This window comes from Pholcus phalangioides, unplaced genomic scaffold (genome assembly GCF_987345545.1).
Source record: "Pholcus phalangioides strain wild (caught in Gottingen) unplaced genomic scaffold, Ppha-v1.0 ptg000007l_1, whole genome shotgun sequence".
NCBI lineage: Eukaryota > Metazoa > Arthropoda > Arachnida > Araneae > Pholcidae > Pholcus > Pholcus phalangioides.
This window is the reverse complement of record NW_028301600.1, coordinates 25,019,736-25,037,437: the sequence shown is the minus strand read 5'-3', so window position 1 is coordinate 25,037,437 and position 17,702 is coordinate 25,019,736. Positions and strand designations below refer to the sequence as shown.

The window sequence follows — 17,702 nt, the reverse complement described above, 5'->3', positions numbered from 1 at the left end:
TCTACAATTCTGCAGTCGACTTCTTCACTATGACTGGTGAGTGGTCCAATGTCTTCTTGTCCTTGAGTTTACACTTTTCAGTTCTGTGAGGAAGTAATGGTGCATTAGTGGAATTACTTTTTACTTTATCAGGTACAACACATCTCTTAACTTTAAGTTGTTTATTGCCCTCTTATCGTTGTAGAGTTGATGTAGATGAATATATATGAATGTTGAAACCTGTGTCATGCGAATTCTACTACAAGCCATTATACCGCTTGATCATTGTTTGGCCCAACGTAACCTTGATGGCCCTTGCACCAATAGAAAACAAACCCCAATCCAATCCAAAAGTGTACATGCACCCTCGAATGGTTGATAGCGCATATCGCACCAAATCTGTCGGAAAAATATATTTGTTTTTGGTGAAGTGCTGTTGAGCACTCTTACTGCCTTTGGTATTGCGATTCGACTGCACACACACATTCTATGATCAAAAATGCTTATCTAGGTGTCTTATATCACCAATAAATGTAATAAAACACAATAAAGAAAATATTATCATAAAATAAACATTATTTTATATCAAACTCGCTCCATCTGGTTTTGTTAGATCCTATTTCTTACCTATTACTACGGAAAAATTGAGGATGTATTACATATGAGGCATAACTTCTCATGTATGCTATATTTCTTAGCAGAGATTCCCCTAAACAAATTAAATGTCAATTATTCACCAGCCTTAATAAATCACAAACTACAGAATGAATAATTAGAAGAGTTTTGTTTGCACGAGAGTATTATTGGAAATTAACTGAAATTAATCATCATATTTTTCGTCTCGAGACTGGCATTGAAGACTTATAATGAGTTGATCTTTTGATTAGTTTCAAATGTTTTGATGATTTTAGTCAAGTCATGATGTTTACGAGAAATATGAACAATGGTTATTAATGATACAAGGAGTGATGTGATTTATTTATAGGGTAGGCATTAGTAGATACCTGCATTACCGACAGAAGATGAGCGGTTCGAATTATAGAATGCGATTTTCTAAAACAGAGACTGAGATATATTGAAATCTTGGTATGAATTTTTACGATGGATATATTAATCCTTTGCGATCCAGATGTTTTTCGGCACTTCGATGGTACAGTTCGTATAATGTAATGCCGCAATGAAGAAGGCCCCACCCTGGATATTTGTCCCTTTGTGGTTTATGTATATCTTATGAGTTCTACTAAGAAGCCCAATTCCCAAGGGCTTTCCTACTATCGTAAGGGGCCGTTGTAACAATCAAGTACCGCTGTTTCCTGATGCGATTCATCTCGCGTCCACCTCGACATAGGATCGCAAAAAGTAAAGAACGGACGTTTCATCCGATTCCGATGAGTTAACTGGAATAGTTTCTGTTTTTTTTTTCCCCTCCCGAAAATTAGTTACTCAAAGTGAATGTAAAGAACGTGATAATTTTAGTTACAAGTAGCTGATTAGGTTTTGCGGCTGTCGTTCTCTACAAAAGACTCTTATTCAAATTAGTTATCGTCTAGATAGTTTCATAACACTGTATCTGGAAATTGGTTATAGGTAGTTGTATATAGAAAATTGTTCAGAACTTATAAAGATTGGTGGTATAAATGTTACGGTAAATGCTCAAAAATCGATAAAATCTATGTTTTACTTGTTTTTCCTCGTTATGAAGGTGCGGTTTATGCTTGTTATGATAAATGTAAGTTCATTATCCGTTAATTTAGTCATTAATAATTATACAGGGTGATCGAAACATGAGAAGATTAATACTGGTGTTAGAACGAAGTGGGTATCGCAGAAATGAATGGAATAAAGCGGAATTTCGTGTGAAAAAAACGAGATTTCGATACTTGAATAGTTACAATTTCGACCAACAGATTGCATCACATTAAAGTTGTAGCTTGGGATGAACCACCCTACGCCACACACCAAATCGCACAACAAGGTTTTGTGCCATGTGATAGTAAGTCGGAAGTGCCCGAGTGGCATGGTGGTAAGATGCTCGTCTACCATCGTGAGCTCAACTTCTGGAGCTCAAAATTTAAGTTCAACAAGCAAAACTTGAAGAAGTAGACTTAGAAATAGACATAGAAATAGACTGAAGGAAAAAGACTTAAGTTCCACTGCTTAAATAGAAATGAAAACAAGCGTCCAAAAAAAAGAGGCAATGGTAAATAATCGTTTAACAATATATATTCGTTGGTGTAAATATAGTTGGAACACCAATTTTTTTAAATACTGATGTTTCAAAGCTTGGCTTCATTTGTAACTCAATTTTTCAGTGGTTATACTGTAGTATATTACAAACTATTGCGAGTTTCTGACTGCTAGGAGAAAATCCTAGTCACATAAGGAAAGAAGTTGAGCTGTTTATGATTTACCCTAAAATTTACCGAGGATTTCATTTACGAAAGTTAAAATTTAATTATTTAATGTTCAAAGATACAAACTTTTTTGATGATATGCATTTATGCATCACACATGTTCTCTTATATATTCGAAATATCTGGAGAAAATTACAAGTTATAGTTAGTATTTATGTCCGAGTATACTGGAATATGTGGACACGGAACTATGAAATATCTGGTGTTCAAAGAGAAAATTCCAAATTAAAAATATATCGATTTCCACGCTGGACTTTTTCTCATAGAATCGAAAATCGATTAAGTATGTTCTAATTTTACGTAGACTGATTATTGGACATACTTGTATTCAGATGTTTCAAGCGTTGTTGTTTTGCTACAAAACGTTCTCGCATTAAATTTAAACCCACATGAGATGTACGTGTATAGTAACAGATTATATAATGCATTATTTATCTTTGAGGGCATGAATTTTTGCTAGAAGTACGTCGATTGACAAGATGTGATGCTGAAGAGAAGATCTTGGAAGATTGCAGGGTGATTCCGTAATTTCCTTTGCCGCATTTTATTGGTGAACCGTTGATTCTAATGGCATACTTTTAATTAGAAAAATTATCCAAATAATGTGTAAAACTTAGATATATCATTCATATTGCAAGGGGGTTATATGTTTATTAAAAAAAAAGTAACTTTTTATTTCTCCATCTTGTCCTCAAAAACTCGATTAGAAAGTTGGCACCCTGTCTCTACTGAGGCGAACAAAAGTAATTCCACGTTTCTAAGTGCAATATTCACTTAGATATTTAAATTCAAAAACTGGAGAAAAGTTGGGAAAAAACAGCATTAATAAGGGAAAGAAGCGTTATCCATTAGTTTTTGTTTTTCTTTCCCTACGACTACCCAGACGGTGCTTTCTAATTGGGTTTTTGAGGACTGTGTGTCCTTATAAATAGTTAATTTTTATATTTTACATAATAACTATACAACCCTTTGCAACGTGAATGATGTATCTGAAGTCTACACGTTACTTGGATATTTTTTTAATCCGAATTGTGTCTCTAGGATTCGCCAGTAAAATGAGGCAAGGAGAATTATGGAATCATCCTGTATGTTACCTCAATTATTTTAGTATATTCAGCCAAGTAGTGGAGCACATTCACAGGCCGCCCTACAGTGATTGGCATTTCAAGCCCGCGCATGTTTTAGCTAAATTAATATTTTCATATTCATTATTCATAGTCAAAAGAAAATGTTCAATTTCGTAAAGTAATATATTAACATAAATGCAAATGCATATCTTTTAAATTTATGCACATTCCCTATAAACGGCTCTGTCGTTAGAGAAATCGCGCACTTAAATCATAATAAATCAAATTTTCTAATTATTTTAAATTTTTTGCTTCATTATGACCTCAAAATACAGAATATGTATTTTGGTCATCATTATAACCATCAATTTCATCATTTAAAAAAAACCTCATATATTACACAAATTTTTATAATTATGAATCATCATAAGTTTGCCGACATAAAAAGTCATTTGTGCCTCCTCCTAAACCTTGTTTCACCTGTTTTTTTTTTTTTCTTCTTCTTCCTATTTCTCATTTTTGTAACTAAATTTAAATATTGTAATTTTTTTTTTCCATTTGCATAACCATCGAACAGGAGATTTTTTGCCAAATGAACCAAAAATAATGCCACGTTACTTTAGTACATAATTTAAGACATTTATCTCGGAAAATCTTTTTTTTTTTTTTCAGTTGTTCTAGAGTGAGAAGTAAATTATACCTTTCAATGAGATCACAAATCAAATTCAAATTCGCAAATAATGACTATGAGCGCTATGTTTTAATAAACCATGCTTGAATATGAGGGGGTTACAAAAAAAAAACTTATATGATAGAGGATCACTCACCTGCATCAAAACTCTGCCTTTTAATGGCGCTACAAAAATACGAGGTATATACATCATATTTTTTTACGTCTTCCTTTTTTTTTATGCGTCATAACTTTTATTATTGTATTTTATACGATCTCACGGTACAAGAAATAAAAAATATATAGGAGGTGTTTTTTAAAAAAAAACAAAAAAAGAAAGAGGTAAAAAGAGGAGAGAAAAAATTACAAAGAGTTCAGGAAGCAGCGCCATTATAATTTCAACAGAATGAACGACCTCGAACGGACGTCTGTACTGCTTTGTAAGACAAATGAACGGCACGCATCTCGCACCTAGAAAACTATATCTCATTAGCCGCTTTTGTTTATTTTTAATTGACATTAATGTATCTGGAACGAAAGTCATAATCTATTCAATCTGTTCTCCTTGGGCGTACATTCTGCACATGCCTCATTACCTTCCCATCTTCATTATCAGCCGGGCTGCGATTTTGCTAAGGGATAATTCAGAACTCTTTGGAATGATGAATTTTTTACTTTATATATCCTCCTCCTACCACTCTTTTATGTCCTGCCCTGGATGCGTTCCTTTTTCACCTCCGTACTTCCACCAGGCTAATTTCTGTATCCGCTTTTATTTGCGCATTTTTGATTTTTCGCGTGTCAGTATTTCTTTTTTTTTTTTCCCCATCTTTTATTTTATTTTTTTACTTCATAATCTTTTTTGATACTGTATTTTCTTCCTAAAAACAGGCATTTCTTTCACCTTTTTTTTTTATCCTTTTTCTTTATATTATTATTATTATTATTATTCCTTTTTTCCCAATGGAACCAACTTTCATTAGCAAATTTTTATTCCGCTCCTCGCTTTTTGCGTTTTTAATCTCTCTTACGCGTCTTCGCTCCCCCTTATTCTTCGCATACACCATCGCGTTCTCATAGTTTATATATACTTCTTTTCCAAATTAATCGCCTGCAATTTCAGCAGACATTAGTTGAGTTCTTTTTGAATAACCGATTGAAAACGTTTTTCCGATTCGCTCCGTCGAACTCATCTTAATAAATTCTTTGTATTCGTTTGTTTTGGAAATTTCATTTGGACTACTGAATCCAATTAAATAGAGCAGCTTGAAATCAAATGAAATAAAATTTCGCAACGTTAGACGTCACCTCTTTACTGCGAGGGAAACCTTATATTTATTGACACCAAATACAAATCAAACACAGAGAGTGTGTGTGTTGAGAATAATATTTGTTAATTGAAGTAACGCTTGTTTTGCGTGGTTTGTATGTATGCGTGCACATCTGAAACCCCAAAATGATAAAATAACTTTTCTGGAGAATATAGAGATATGAATATCAATTATTTTCGTCGAGCCGGAATGCTTACAACGCAGACGGATTTTTAAAATATGATATATATTCGAAATCATACAAGGTTCATCGAACAAAAGATGTCATTAGCATAGAAATGAAAATGTTAATTAATTTACGGTAACGTAAAATCTCGCTTTGTTAGCTTATTAAGCATTTCCTTTCATGTGATTTCGTGCTGTTAACAAATGTGATATTTAGGTCTCATATTTTCATTTATCTCATTAACTAATCTCAGGCTCTAGTGCTGCTATTCAAAAGGAATTTTTCATTTATTTGACTTTTGCACAATTTTTGTGAAAGCATTCCGTTGCGAGTCCTTTACATACTTCCTCATTTATCGAAAAAGAAAGCTTTCCTGATATATTTCCTGTTGATGCAATACGGGAAAATAAATGGTAAATAATAATTCCAGTTGCTTGCTGTATAAAAGTGTTTCTGTATTTACTATAGTGAACCTTTATGGGAAGACATGCATATCTGCGCGAAATTTTTCTAATATCTAAATATTCCATTATTCTCATAAAAAAATGCGATACATATCCTTTGAAGAATTTTTTCTTTTCTATTTATTTTTGATTCCATTGAAAATGCGATGTTTACTCGAATTCGTTATGCTATAGATTTATATTCACCAGCAGAAAATAAACGCACTCCATCAATGATATATAGTACGAGTATATATAAATCAAGTAGCATCTCGAATGAGTTTGAAATGTTGACTTTTCACTTCATGATACAATAGAAAAAAATGTTATATTTTGAATCAAAAAATAAATCCAAATACTCTCTTCCAAATGGTTTTCATATTTTTGGAGCAACACGTGTATCGAGCGGCTTTTGTAGATTTATTGAAGTTTGGAGACTTCATTGCCAATCTATTATTCTGTTAAATGTGTTGTTCCGTTTATTTTTATCGCTATGTTATGAATATACCTATCGAAATTCGTTTTCTGACGCTTCGAAGAGAATCGTATTTATTGCGATTTCCTCTTACAATAACTGTTACTGTGAATACGTGTTGCGCAAATTATTAGATATTTTTTTATAGATATTATAATGAAAGCCGTGAAAAGGTGAAATGCATGAATATAATCCTGGATAATTAATAACTTTATAGATGAATGAGTAAGTCGAAGATGTCTATCACTTCGATTGGTAGCAGATTGGGTGAAATTTGCACAATATTTGGTAGATTTTGCTTTAAGGTTTACCTCGTCTGTTTATTGACATTTTTTTCAACCGTCTACAATATTTTTCATTATATTTCTAATATTTTATGTCCATTGTTCGTTCATTTCTATTCATTAATAAATACGAGAATAATTGTTTTACGAAAATTCTATGTGTGTTTATTTGATTTTGGAAGTTTTGTGTTCACTGTCGGGAACTTATGATTTGTGTACTTCGTGTGTGTTTTTCTGATTTTTAGTTTAACTATTAAGTTAACAAAAGGTAATTAAGGCAATTTAGTTAACAAAAGGTAAACTATTAGTAATTTTGTTTTAAATCGCTGTAATGATGTCACACCATACGAGTAATTCTTCATCTTATTTTTCTTCGCAGAATCTCGCTACTCAGTACACATTTCCTTACCAGCAGATGAGCTATTGGTACCCACAGGGATTTCCACAAGTACAAGGCCAGTTCATTCAAGGCATGCAGTACCCATACGGTCAATACTACGGACAAGGATTTGGGTAAGGGTAACTGTAGTTAAAAGATATAAAAAATTGCATTGAAAACATAGTTACGTAACAAGTTGTTGTTACGTAGCACAGTTGTATTCATTTTAATGATGATAAAAAACCTTGCACCATATTGAAAGGAATGGGAGAAACTATGCGGATATAAGTTTATTTTTTGTCCTTTCTTTTCCATATTCTACTCAGAACGTCTCATCAAAGTTAGTAGTCAAGTAGAAATGTATAAATGAATGCAGTGCTTGAGCATTTTTCAAGAAATTTTTGTAGTTCCGGTATAATATCCCTCTAAAAACTGAAATTCTGGAGGTGTATACTACATTTGGAAATTTCTTCGGAAAATACTACTCTGCTGCGGCTGATAAAGAAATACAAATGTAGTAAAAGGATATTACTGGGAAAGGCAGTTTAAGAATTAGTTCTTCACTCTTAACAGTGCATTGAAAGTAATCAGCCTTATAATTTTAAATTAATCAACTTATAAATTTATTACATGCATCAGTATTTTAAATTGAATTTATCCTGTAAGGGAGAAAATGAACGACTTTGGATGGTTATTTTGGTCCGGCATTTATATTCCTCTTTCATCGGTTATAAATGGTATAATGCATTCATTTTCAGAACCAGTCTGTTCGCAGTCACTAAATCTGCTGCTAACAAGACATCTCGTAATAAAATAATCCATAATAGCATAATAGAAAAAATGCTTTTCTATAATCTTGCATAAATATGCACCTGAAGCAAGAAAAACCAGCGCAATGTTTTAGAGTTTCGAATGAACGGCATAATAAAACTAGAAAGCAAAAAAAAAAAAGAACTAATTCAATATATTCTTTTATCGATTGATATTATCTATCTTAAGAAAAAGATTAAAAATTATTTTACTTCAACAGTTTTTATGTCGTCTTTTCCATCTTCTTATTTTCTTTTCCTTTGAAAGTAAGAAAATCAAGCTAATGCAGAATCCATGATTAAATCTAACAGACGCTTTAATTAAAAACTGCATAAATTATTTTAGCGGAAGAAAGAAAAAAAACAACTGCTTGATTACTTTAAAGCAAATCAAGTTTAGTCTTCCCATAAATTTATGCATATAAGCTTTCTTTTTAATATTCTGATATTTTGGCTTTCAAAAACTGTTCGAACTTAATTAATAATGCAATAAACAGATAATCCCTTCTGGATTCATCGAAATTGCCCATGTGAAAGAAATGGGCAAGGAAATGGTATTAAAAAAATCAAATGCAGCGTATATGTATCAAGAAAAAAAAATTAGATGTGAGTTGGCCTGAGAAAAAAATGATATTCTACTGGGCTTATGCTTTTCTTTTTCATAATTTAAATTCTTGAATTTTAAAGCATTACGTTAAAGCAAGCAACCAGAACGAAAAGGTCTCTAATAAATTCTCGGTGGTATATTATTTTTTTTTTACTTGCGTATGAGTTACTAATAGAAAAGTAATTTCACTGACTTATAGTAAAATTATAGATTATTTTATAATTAGATTTACATTTCTAAAACAGATTCTATCACGATAAAAGGTAGATATTTCTTGTCTCATAAAAATAATATGTTTAATGTAATGACTTATTGATTGGCTAGCTATATGTTGATCTCTTTGATTTCATTTTGATTTCTTGAATTTGTGGTCGTTTAAAATCGTCTTTATGAGCTTGGTTTCTGTAACAGCTGTCATGTTTGCCTTGCAGAAATAAAAAGGAAATTATGGTGACAATTGTCATTTGTTTCAAATACAAATATACAAATACAAATACAACGCCACAACAGGCAAAATGTCCAACGAGGTGGCTTCACTGTTCATGAGGATTTTTTTGCAGAAAATTGCAGAAAATGTTTGAATATAAATTTTTGAAATGTCTAATTGAAATCTAGGTGATTTTTCTACCAGATTTTTTCCTAAACTAGTGATCTTGGAATTTTTCTCATCTTCCGTATCTCTAATCTTCAATTATCCCAGCTCTACCATGAACTGAAAATACATTGATGGAAAAATAAAATATTTTATGCAATAAGACTTTTTTTTTAGTAATTCATTCATGGTACATTAAAAGTAAAAACTGGAAGAAACAGTTCGAAGAGGAATATTTATTCATTAACATCTTTTATATACCCCTTTTTTTCTATTGAACTAATTTCCTGTTATAAATTATGTGATATTTTTTGACATACAAGACAAACATAAGTATAAAAAAATATAAAATCGATTTTTCTGGTTATTATAGGCATTGTTGTTTAGTGTTTAAAGTAAGGTTTAGTGTTTGTAATTAGTGTTTTTCAGAGCGGTATCATAAAAAAATTTAAAGCACAAAAAAATCTAACGCTGTAGGTAACGCTGTTTAATCCATTAAACTCAACGCAAAAATAAATGACATGTTGAAATAAAGAAATTAGGTAAAAGCTCAGCAATAAATGATGATCAGTTTTCTGTAAAATTACCAGCCAAAAGACTCTCCGTGATATCCATTTCCTTTACCCCAAAATCTGTTGCTTACACATAGCAAATGTTTGGATAGCTTCATGCACATCATTGACTTTCAACACAAATAGAATCCTTCGCTATTTTATTGGCAAAAATTAAATAAGAATGTTTTTCCCCGTGAGATTATTTTGAAAGCCAGTTCCTCTATAAAATTCTCGAAATTCTTGTTGTTTTCTTTTTTTACAGGTTGTTTCTTAAATCATTCGCGTCTTTAATTCCCATTGTTTTACAGCTAAATACGTGTCGAAGATAGATGAAAGCGTTCTCATTGTTGCAACACTGTGTGAATCCATGAATTACTCTTGCTACGCATGAACATTAATCTTCATTTCTTAACAAGAACATTGAATGCATATTTCGAATTCGAACCGGCTTGAAATAGCAAATGACCATTAATCTTTGTTTAGAGCAATTTACTCCGGAGCTTGTTCACACTGGTAAAATTACACCACTTCTCCCATTGCTTCTTGATACGCGGATTTAGGTCTGCTTGCTCATTTCATGCTTGTCGAGTAGCATCGCGAGGAATTTAATATATATTTAGACAAGGATATGTACTTCGTGTAGTATATTTTTATAAGGTCGTGTGCATTTGAAGAACAAAAGCGATAAATTACTATGATTTTTTTTTTCTTATTACACTTTCTAACCATATGTAATTTTCTCATTCTTTGGCATTAATCTTCATACTTAATATGATACTGCACAGATACCTGGAGTAAAAAGTTTGTAATGAAAATAATTCCAACAACACTTTTTTTTCTCGTTATCCAGCTGAAACGTTTCCATACATTTTAATGCAGAGAATGATAAATGAACTAAACGTATAAATTTTGCAAATGCAAATGACAAAAATAGTGATTTCTTCCAAAACATTTGAGATCTTAAAAATAAATTGGCACTTTTATTTGAATATATAACTTATAAGAAATCGACAGTAATAGAAGAAAATTGATTTCAACGTTATTAAAGATGAAAGATATCAATCAATCAAATCTTTATTATTTCTGTGCGGGCAGATGTCCGTTACAGAAGAGGGTGATAAAAGTTTGAACAAAACAAAAAGAGATATAACTTATGAAATAAAAATACCTCGGAGCAAATGATTAAAAATTATGATTTCTTCAAAAACGTTTGGAATCTTAAAAACAAAGTGGCACTTTTAATGAATCGACACGTATTAAAAAATCGATAGTAATAGAAGAAAATTTGTTTCAACGTTTTCAAAGATGAAAACCTTTTTTTAAACTTTTTCTTTTATTCTATAGGATGACAGGAATGCAGATGGCTTGGCAAGGGATTCCTGGACAACCACAGATAGCAGCTGCTGCAGCCGCAGCAGCCGCTGCACAAAGCCCTCTGGCCCAAGGTCTGCAGCAGCCAGGAATGATTGGTGCCTACCCAATGCATCAGTACCAAGCTCAGTAGTCACCAAAATAAGGAGTTGTGCGTGTGTAGGCGCGTTTGAAGCGGGCAAGACACCCCTCTTTGTCACCCGGCTCTCCCCCTAATAACCACACCCTCATTTTTTGATGCAAGAAAATAAAAATTAATGCTATATATACTCCCGTAGAGTCAAAGAAAAATCTAATTTCTTTGGTTTTTTACTCGCTTAATATAACATCTGGATATCTACCGCGGAAGTGGAGAGCTGTTATCTGGCACAAGATGGAAGAAAACAAGTTTTCATCACATCGTAAAAAAAAATAGAAACGTTTTTTTAAAAAAATCAGCTAAGTTTTTAAGAATCGGGCAATCATAAACATAAGAAGTTATTAAAATATCAATGCAGATCGTAAAAAAAATATTGAAGAAAAAAAATAAGACAAATGATACATCAGTTAGAAGATGAGAAACAAATCAAATCATCGTTGATATATTACCATGATATTGTACTGATTAGGACAATTGTTCATTATGCGCAAGGAACAGATGCAAGCGTCAGTAATTCGATACGAAACTCAGTTGCCAAATTTCGAATTATTAATTTAGTGGTTCTCTTGTAAAATGATTTGGGAATTATACTCGAATTTCTAGAAAGCTTTATCGCTTTATCATCATGTTTCGTCTAGCTCTGAGATACATATAATTATGTCGAAATAGATATATTAGTATATATATAGAGAGAGAGTTAAATATCTTAGATGCATACAAAGCACTGTGCACGGCTTATTTGTCGTCATGCCAGGTGCTGGATCGAAAAAATTATTCAGTAGGCATTAACAAAAAATGCCAGAAAGTCCGAATTAGTAGTAAATTAAATATAATGATCCGCATCCTGAATTAAGCCAAGCAACCAAAGTGTTCACATTCATTTTTGCATTGAGTACGACGTCCATCAACGAAAAAATTTATATTAGATAGCCACAAACGTCAAAATTATTTTAGTTTCCGCGCACAAACTGTAAATTTATTGGGGAAATGAATCGTTTTGTCAGTCTACATAATCAAATCAATCATACGGAATGACGATCATTATTTCAGACACTCGATAAATCAAATTACGTTTTATATTTTCAAAAGTTCATCAAAATTTCTACACTTTAAGAGTCATTTACAGTTATACGAATAAAAATTTTGTTAGCTTCACAGCCTGAAACGGATCGTTAGCCAATGCAGTTACATCTTTCGAGCAACGGTGCAGGCAACCCTACACAATCTGTGCAAAAACAAGTCAGTCATCTCGGATGGTTTTTTCTAAAATATTTTGTATCGTGTGATAACTTGCATTTGCCTCTTGGACACTCTGAAGTGCAATTACAAAAAAAAAAGCCAAAGTCCGTTTAATCTTGTGCTTTCAGACGAACGAAGTTTTGTTACTTTTTAGAACCGAGGACAAATTCAAGAATAAGCACTACGGTAGATATTGTGGTGTTTATCATCCCCGAAAAAAACTGGAGTGTCGCATGTGAACCGAAAACTGCGGATAGCCCTTAACACGGATCTCTAATACATTTAGCTTTTCCCGTTTTTAATTGCAATATTTTGTTCCTTTTTACTTCGTTGTTGCAAGATGAGGGGTGAACTTATTAGTGGAAGGGGGCGGAGGGATTTGGGTGATACTAAGATGGTGGCGTTTTGATGCCGAAATCAAAGCTACACAGTCACCACCTGCACGCTACCTTTATGTTAATGTTTTCTTTTGGATATCCAAAGCATCTAACTGAAAAAGCAAGAAAATTTGTGGCAAACCAAAAAAAAAACTTTAGATTTTAATGATGTGATCACGAGGTGTTGTGTGATCAAGACAAATCACCTAGAGTACTGTTTCATCCTAGACATGTCATTTAGTCACCTCAGTTGTTTTTCCCCAGGTGGCGCTGTGAGCAAAGACATAAGGACTTATTACTCAAGAACAACAAGTCAAGTGTCTCGCAGGGTGCTGTGTTAGAAGCACTGTTTTATTTATTCGCATAAAAAAATATAGGAACATTAGTTGTTAGTAGTTGAGTATAAAAATAGTAATGCGAAAAATGTTTGTGCAAATGTATGTATGTTTTGAAAAAAAAAAACCACAAAGAATCTTTTGGATTTTACAAATGTGTATGTACGTTCAGAAAAAAAAACCAAAAAACTTTCGAAAAGTGCGATGAAGATATATTTTTTGTTCAAATTGTTCTTGGATAGTGAGCTGCAGCCATGTTCGCGTATAAACTGCCGCTGATCTTTTGTTAATTTATTTGTTAGATATTATTGTTTGTTTTATCATATAATATACCTCTTTACATTTCCAAACTGTATCGAGCAAAGCAGGGAATAGCATTTTTCATTTTGTATTTATATATCAAAGATTTACTGTCATGAAATATGTCCCTCCCCCCTGTCAGCTTCGATCACAGGAATTAATTATTATTGTCATTGTTTGATTTCATCATATATAGCAGACAGTTTAGTAATTTTCTAAAGAATTTGAAGGGAAAAACGAATATATAGTGGTTTAGGGACGAGCTTTCAAGCCATAACGAATTCAAACGTCCCGAATTTTATGCCGTATATGACATAGCTGAAATACAGTGGTATTAACGCGTTGGGCTCTCTAACTTTTCCCAATCCACTTCAGCTGTCTTCATTAAAATATATTTGTATGTATAAATCACTGCCTACATACTTTATCTTTTTATATGATTGCATGTTGTTGTTTTCCCCTCCAGAAATCGATTTAGGACCAAAGCGCTAAATAGTATTGACTTTTGCGGGGACCCAATCAGTATTCAGTTTAAAATTCTAAGCGATTAAATTACTTTTAAAAAATTTCTGCTGTTTTATTATATATTTCAAGTGGACAAATCTCATAATACTCTAACATTACATCTATCTGATCTCTTTCAATCATAATAAGTTATATAATGACAATAAGATCTACTTATCATCAACAAAATTTTCGATCTTTTGTGTGCATGCGAATGTTCAGTTATTAAACTAATTGCTTCACATTATCCATTTCTTTGCTAATTGCTTAGATAAAATATCAAATCATTATTTTTTTAGATTACAGTTCACGGGATTATACCTCACCAAAATAATCGATATAATGATATTTTTATCCATATTTTGGCTGAAATGGGAGGGGAGGAATTTCGAGAGCCTTCAATCAACATTTCATTTTTCGTGGTTGCACAAGTTCTTAGCAAGTTTTTGATTGTTTTTATTACGGCGAAAAGAAAAAAAAAAGATGAAAAATAATGCTAAATATTATTCTTTGCAAATTTGTTTGTTTGTCTATTTATTTTCGAATCACACCATTCTACAAACTTGTTACGCTCTTGTCTTAAAATAAATAAGTATTTTTGGAGAACATAAAAAAAAATTAAAAATGAAATCTTGTAATTTTTTTGTTAAAACCCCTTTATTTTCTCAAAGCTGAGATGGGGATTAAACACATGTTGATGCCCCACTTTTTTCAAGAGAGAAGAAACCGATATTTTCATACTACCTTTAAAAAAAAAGAAAAGAAAATGTGCATTCTGTTTGCTGCCGGTATAAATAGAAACTTGAGGTTGAGTGAAAAAAAATGAAGGATTTTTGAAATATATGACATATTACTTTATTACTACTCAAAATGAGTCAGTGCGACGTTGTAAACTTATTGTATAAAGACGAGCAATGAAATAGTTGTTCCGTGAGTGCTGTAAGCGTTTGTGCATCGTCTTGAGATGTGTTTGGCGTAAGTAGTATTTGAGAAAGAAGTGTTACAAAAATCTTGTACCTCCTATCTATGGCCTTTATAATTTTGTTTTGTTAATTTTATACATATATATATATATAATTTATTTATTTATTTGTATTCCCACTGGACCGATTGTTTGATCGATTTCGTTTCCAAAATATATGCTAGTCCTTCTTCAGTTGTTTTTCAGTTTATGAATTCTTTTTTGTACATATATTTAAATTTTTGTTCCAGCCTTCCCTGAACGTATGTAAATAATATGAGAGAAGGATATTCCATTAACAGGTATTAGCTGAGATGATACCCGGTGAATGTTTGCTCGTTTGTGTATAGGTCAGTAACAATGTTAACGTGTAGAGTAACTGATTGAAAAACAGTGGTTCTCAAGTAGCACAATGATATATGACAAAAAAAAAAGAGTAAAATTTATATAAGATTAAAGTTCTAGTCATTTTTTTTTGTTTTGCTTGATCTGTGGGGATATACATATTATAATTTTATAGCATAGGTCATTTGATAATTAAAAAAACGCAAGATTTTCGCAGCACTTCTGCTATAATATTTATTGTGAGTGGCGGGATACAACGTTGTATGCACAATGTACAAACATGAGAAAACAACATAGTTCAGTGAACAACGTTGCTGCTAGACACTCTGTTGTATTTTGTGTGAGTTAGATAGTGAAAAAAAAATTATATAAGAATATATTAAAGAAGAAATGAGAAACAAAAATGAGAAAAAAAATCGAATTTAGACGAGAGAGAGCGGTTTACCGCTTCTCCACAAAATGTATAACTTTCATAACCAACGTAGTAGTTAACATAGGAGCTTTGATAGTATAGAAGAAAAAAATGATATAGCAAACGTGCAAAAAAAATAAATAAATAAATAAAAGATGGAAAAAAATATATAATATATTATAAAAAACCACGCGACTTGTAGGGAATTCCGCTAGGTCGCACCCAAAAGTTTGTACACTTAGTTTAAAGGGTCACGGTAGTTCGTGCGTGTGATAAGTGTGCGTTTGTTTATATGTAGTCTGTATGCCAGACAAACGTTCACCGATATAGGTTGAACGTTTGACATTTGTGTATGTGTGGCTGTTTAGTAGTTGTCCTTGTCTCTAAGTCCGTTGTTCCTAGGAACCCCATGTTGTAAAGAAGGAATTTGAAAAAAAAAACATACAAAATTCTGACTGATTTAAAAAAAAAATGATGAAAAAATTCAAAATATATAAATTGGGTATAAAAAAAGCAGCTAGTTTTTTCAAGTTAATGTTCAAAGAAAACCCCCGTTGGCTTCCGTGGTTGGACGAAAGTTTCGCAGTGTTTGCCGCTGCAAGGAGATAAAAAAAACTAATCTTGCTGTTGACAATTCGTTTTTTACTTTCAAAGGTTGATAGTCTGTTAATGAACTATACGCTGTCACGAGTAGATGATTTTATCTAACCATGAGTTAAAATGAAAATATACATATATTATATATATATGAAGAGATCGTGATTATCGATGTATATATATCTTTTAGAAGTCTTGTGGCCGCATATTGTTGGTACAATATATTTTCCCCTTCTAGATCCCCTGATTTTTAAAAACCGGATGTTTTGCTGAAATACTGTATGGTAATATCTGCACACAAGAAAAAAATTATGGGAAGAAAATGAGCAATTCGAAAGTGTGTAAAACTGAGAAAAAAATCCTGTAATTCCTGACCGTTTTGTGTCACTTTAAAAACGAAAAATAGAACAGATAATTTCTTACAAGTTTTGATAAAGCATTAAGCAATTTTTCATGGCTTCTAAAGCTGGTCATTGAAAAATGGTTGGATGTGAGAAAAAATCATTTCTTGTAAAAAAAAAAATTACAAAAAAAATGTTTTCTGTACTGTGACTAATATTTTCACTGCTGGACATCTTCAGCCTGCTTGCACGTTTGTATGTATATCTATCAGCCATGTTTCGGCTAATGTCGAAGAATACTAGCAGATACTGACGTTGACTGTCAACACCAGTGTCTGTAATAAAAACGAGGTGCTGGCCAATCCCTGATACCCTCCAGAAGAAAATCTGTCGTTGAGTATTGTATTCTGAACTCATTTAATATCAGCATACCCAAAAGAAGATGAAAAAAAAACATATAGTTAAGCCTGTAGAACCGATTAGATTTCGAAAAAAAACATGTAGTGTGCTTTGTATGGTCAAGTTGTTAGAATTTAGGTCTGTTCTGTATACCCATTGCCTACCAATACTTACTCCCGGCAATAGAAATCGTATTTGATGCTCAGCTCAAATATATTCCATACTGAAAATAAACAATATTTAAAAAAAAAATGAAAACAAATATGATGAGTGATCTAAAATTCTGATTGTAGTGCCAGGGAGGAAAATGAAAGAGAAAAATAAAAGTGATAAATTTGTATAATAAAGTGGTTGTATGTTTTCGTGTGTCTTTGTTTATTTTTCTCGTCTTTAATTGATGCATACACAATTTTACTGCTTATCACAAATATACACTTTACACACAGATATGAATATTTATTGAATTTTTTAGATAATTTGATTTTTTTATTGTTCTTTACATGTTAATATTTTGCAGCTAGATCAATTTTCGAAATGATAATTTTCATTCCCATTTTAATGTCTTCCACTAGCAGAAACTATCACGCAACATTTTCAGTTGGCATGACCAAT

General features: G+C 32.1%; 1 protein-coding gene across 9 annotated transcripts in view; it reads left to right on the top strand.

Moving 5' to 3' along the window:
- Positions 1–17,450, top strand: part of LOC149085105 (nucleolysin TIAR-like) — an 860,358-nt gene extending 842,908 nt beyond the window's left edge. For all 9 annotated transcript variants that reach the window (XM_089232912.1, XM_089232908.1, XM_089232907.1 and 6 more), the window contains 2 exons: positions 7,209–7,342; positions 11,115–17,450. In XM_089232912.1, the coding sequence (XP_089089038.1) occupies positions 7,209–7,342; positions 11,115–11,357 (377 nt within the window). In that variant the 3' untranslated portion in view covers positions 11,358–17,450. The remainder of the gene's footprint in view (positions 1–7,208; positions 7,343–11,114) is intronic.
- The last annotated feature ends 252 nt before the right edge of the window (positions 17,451–17,702 follow it).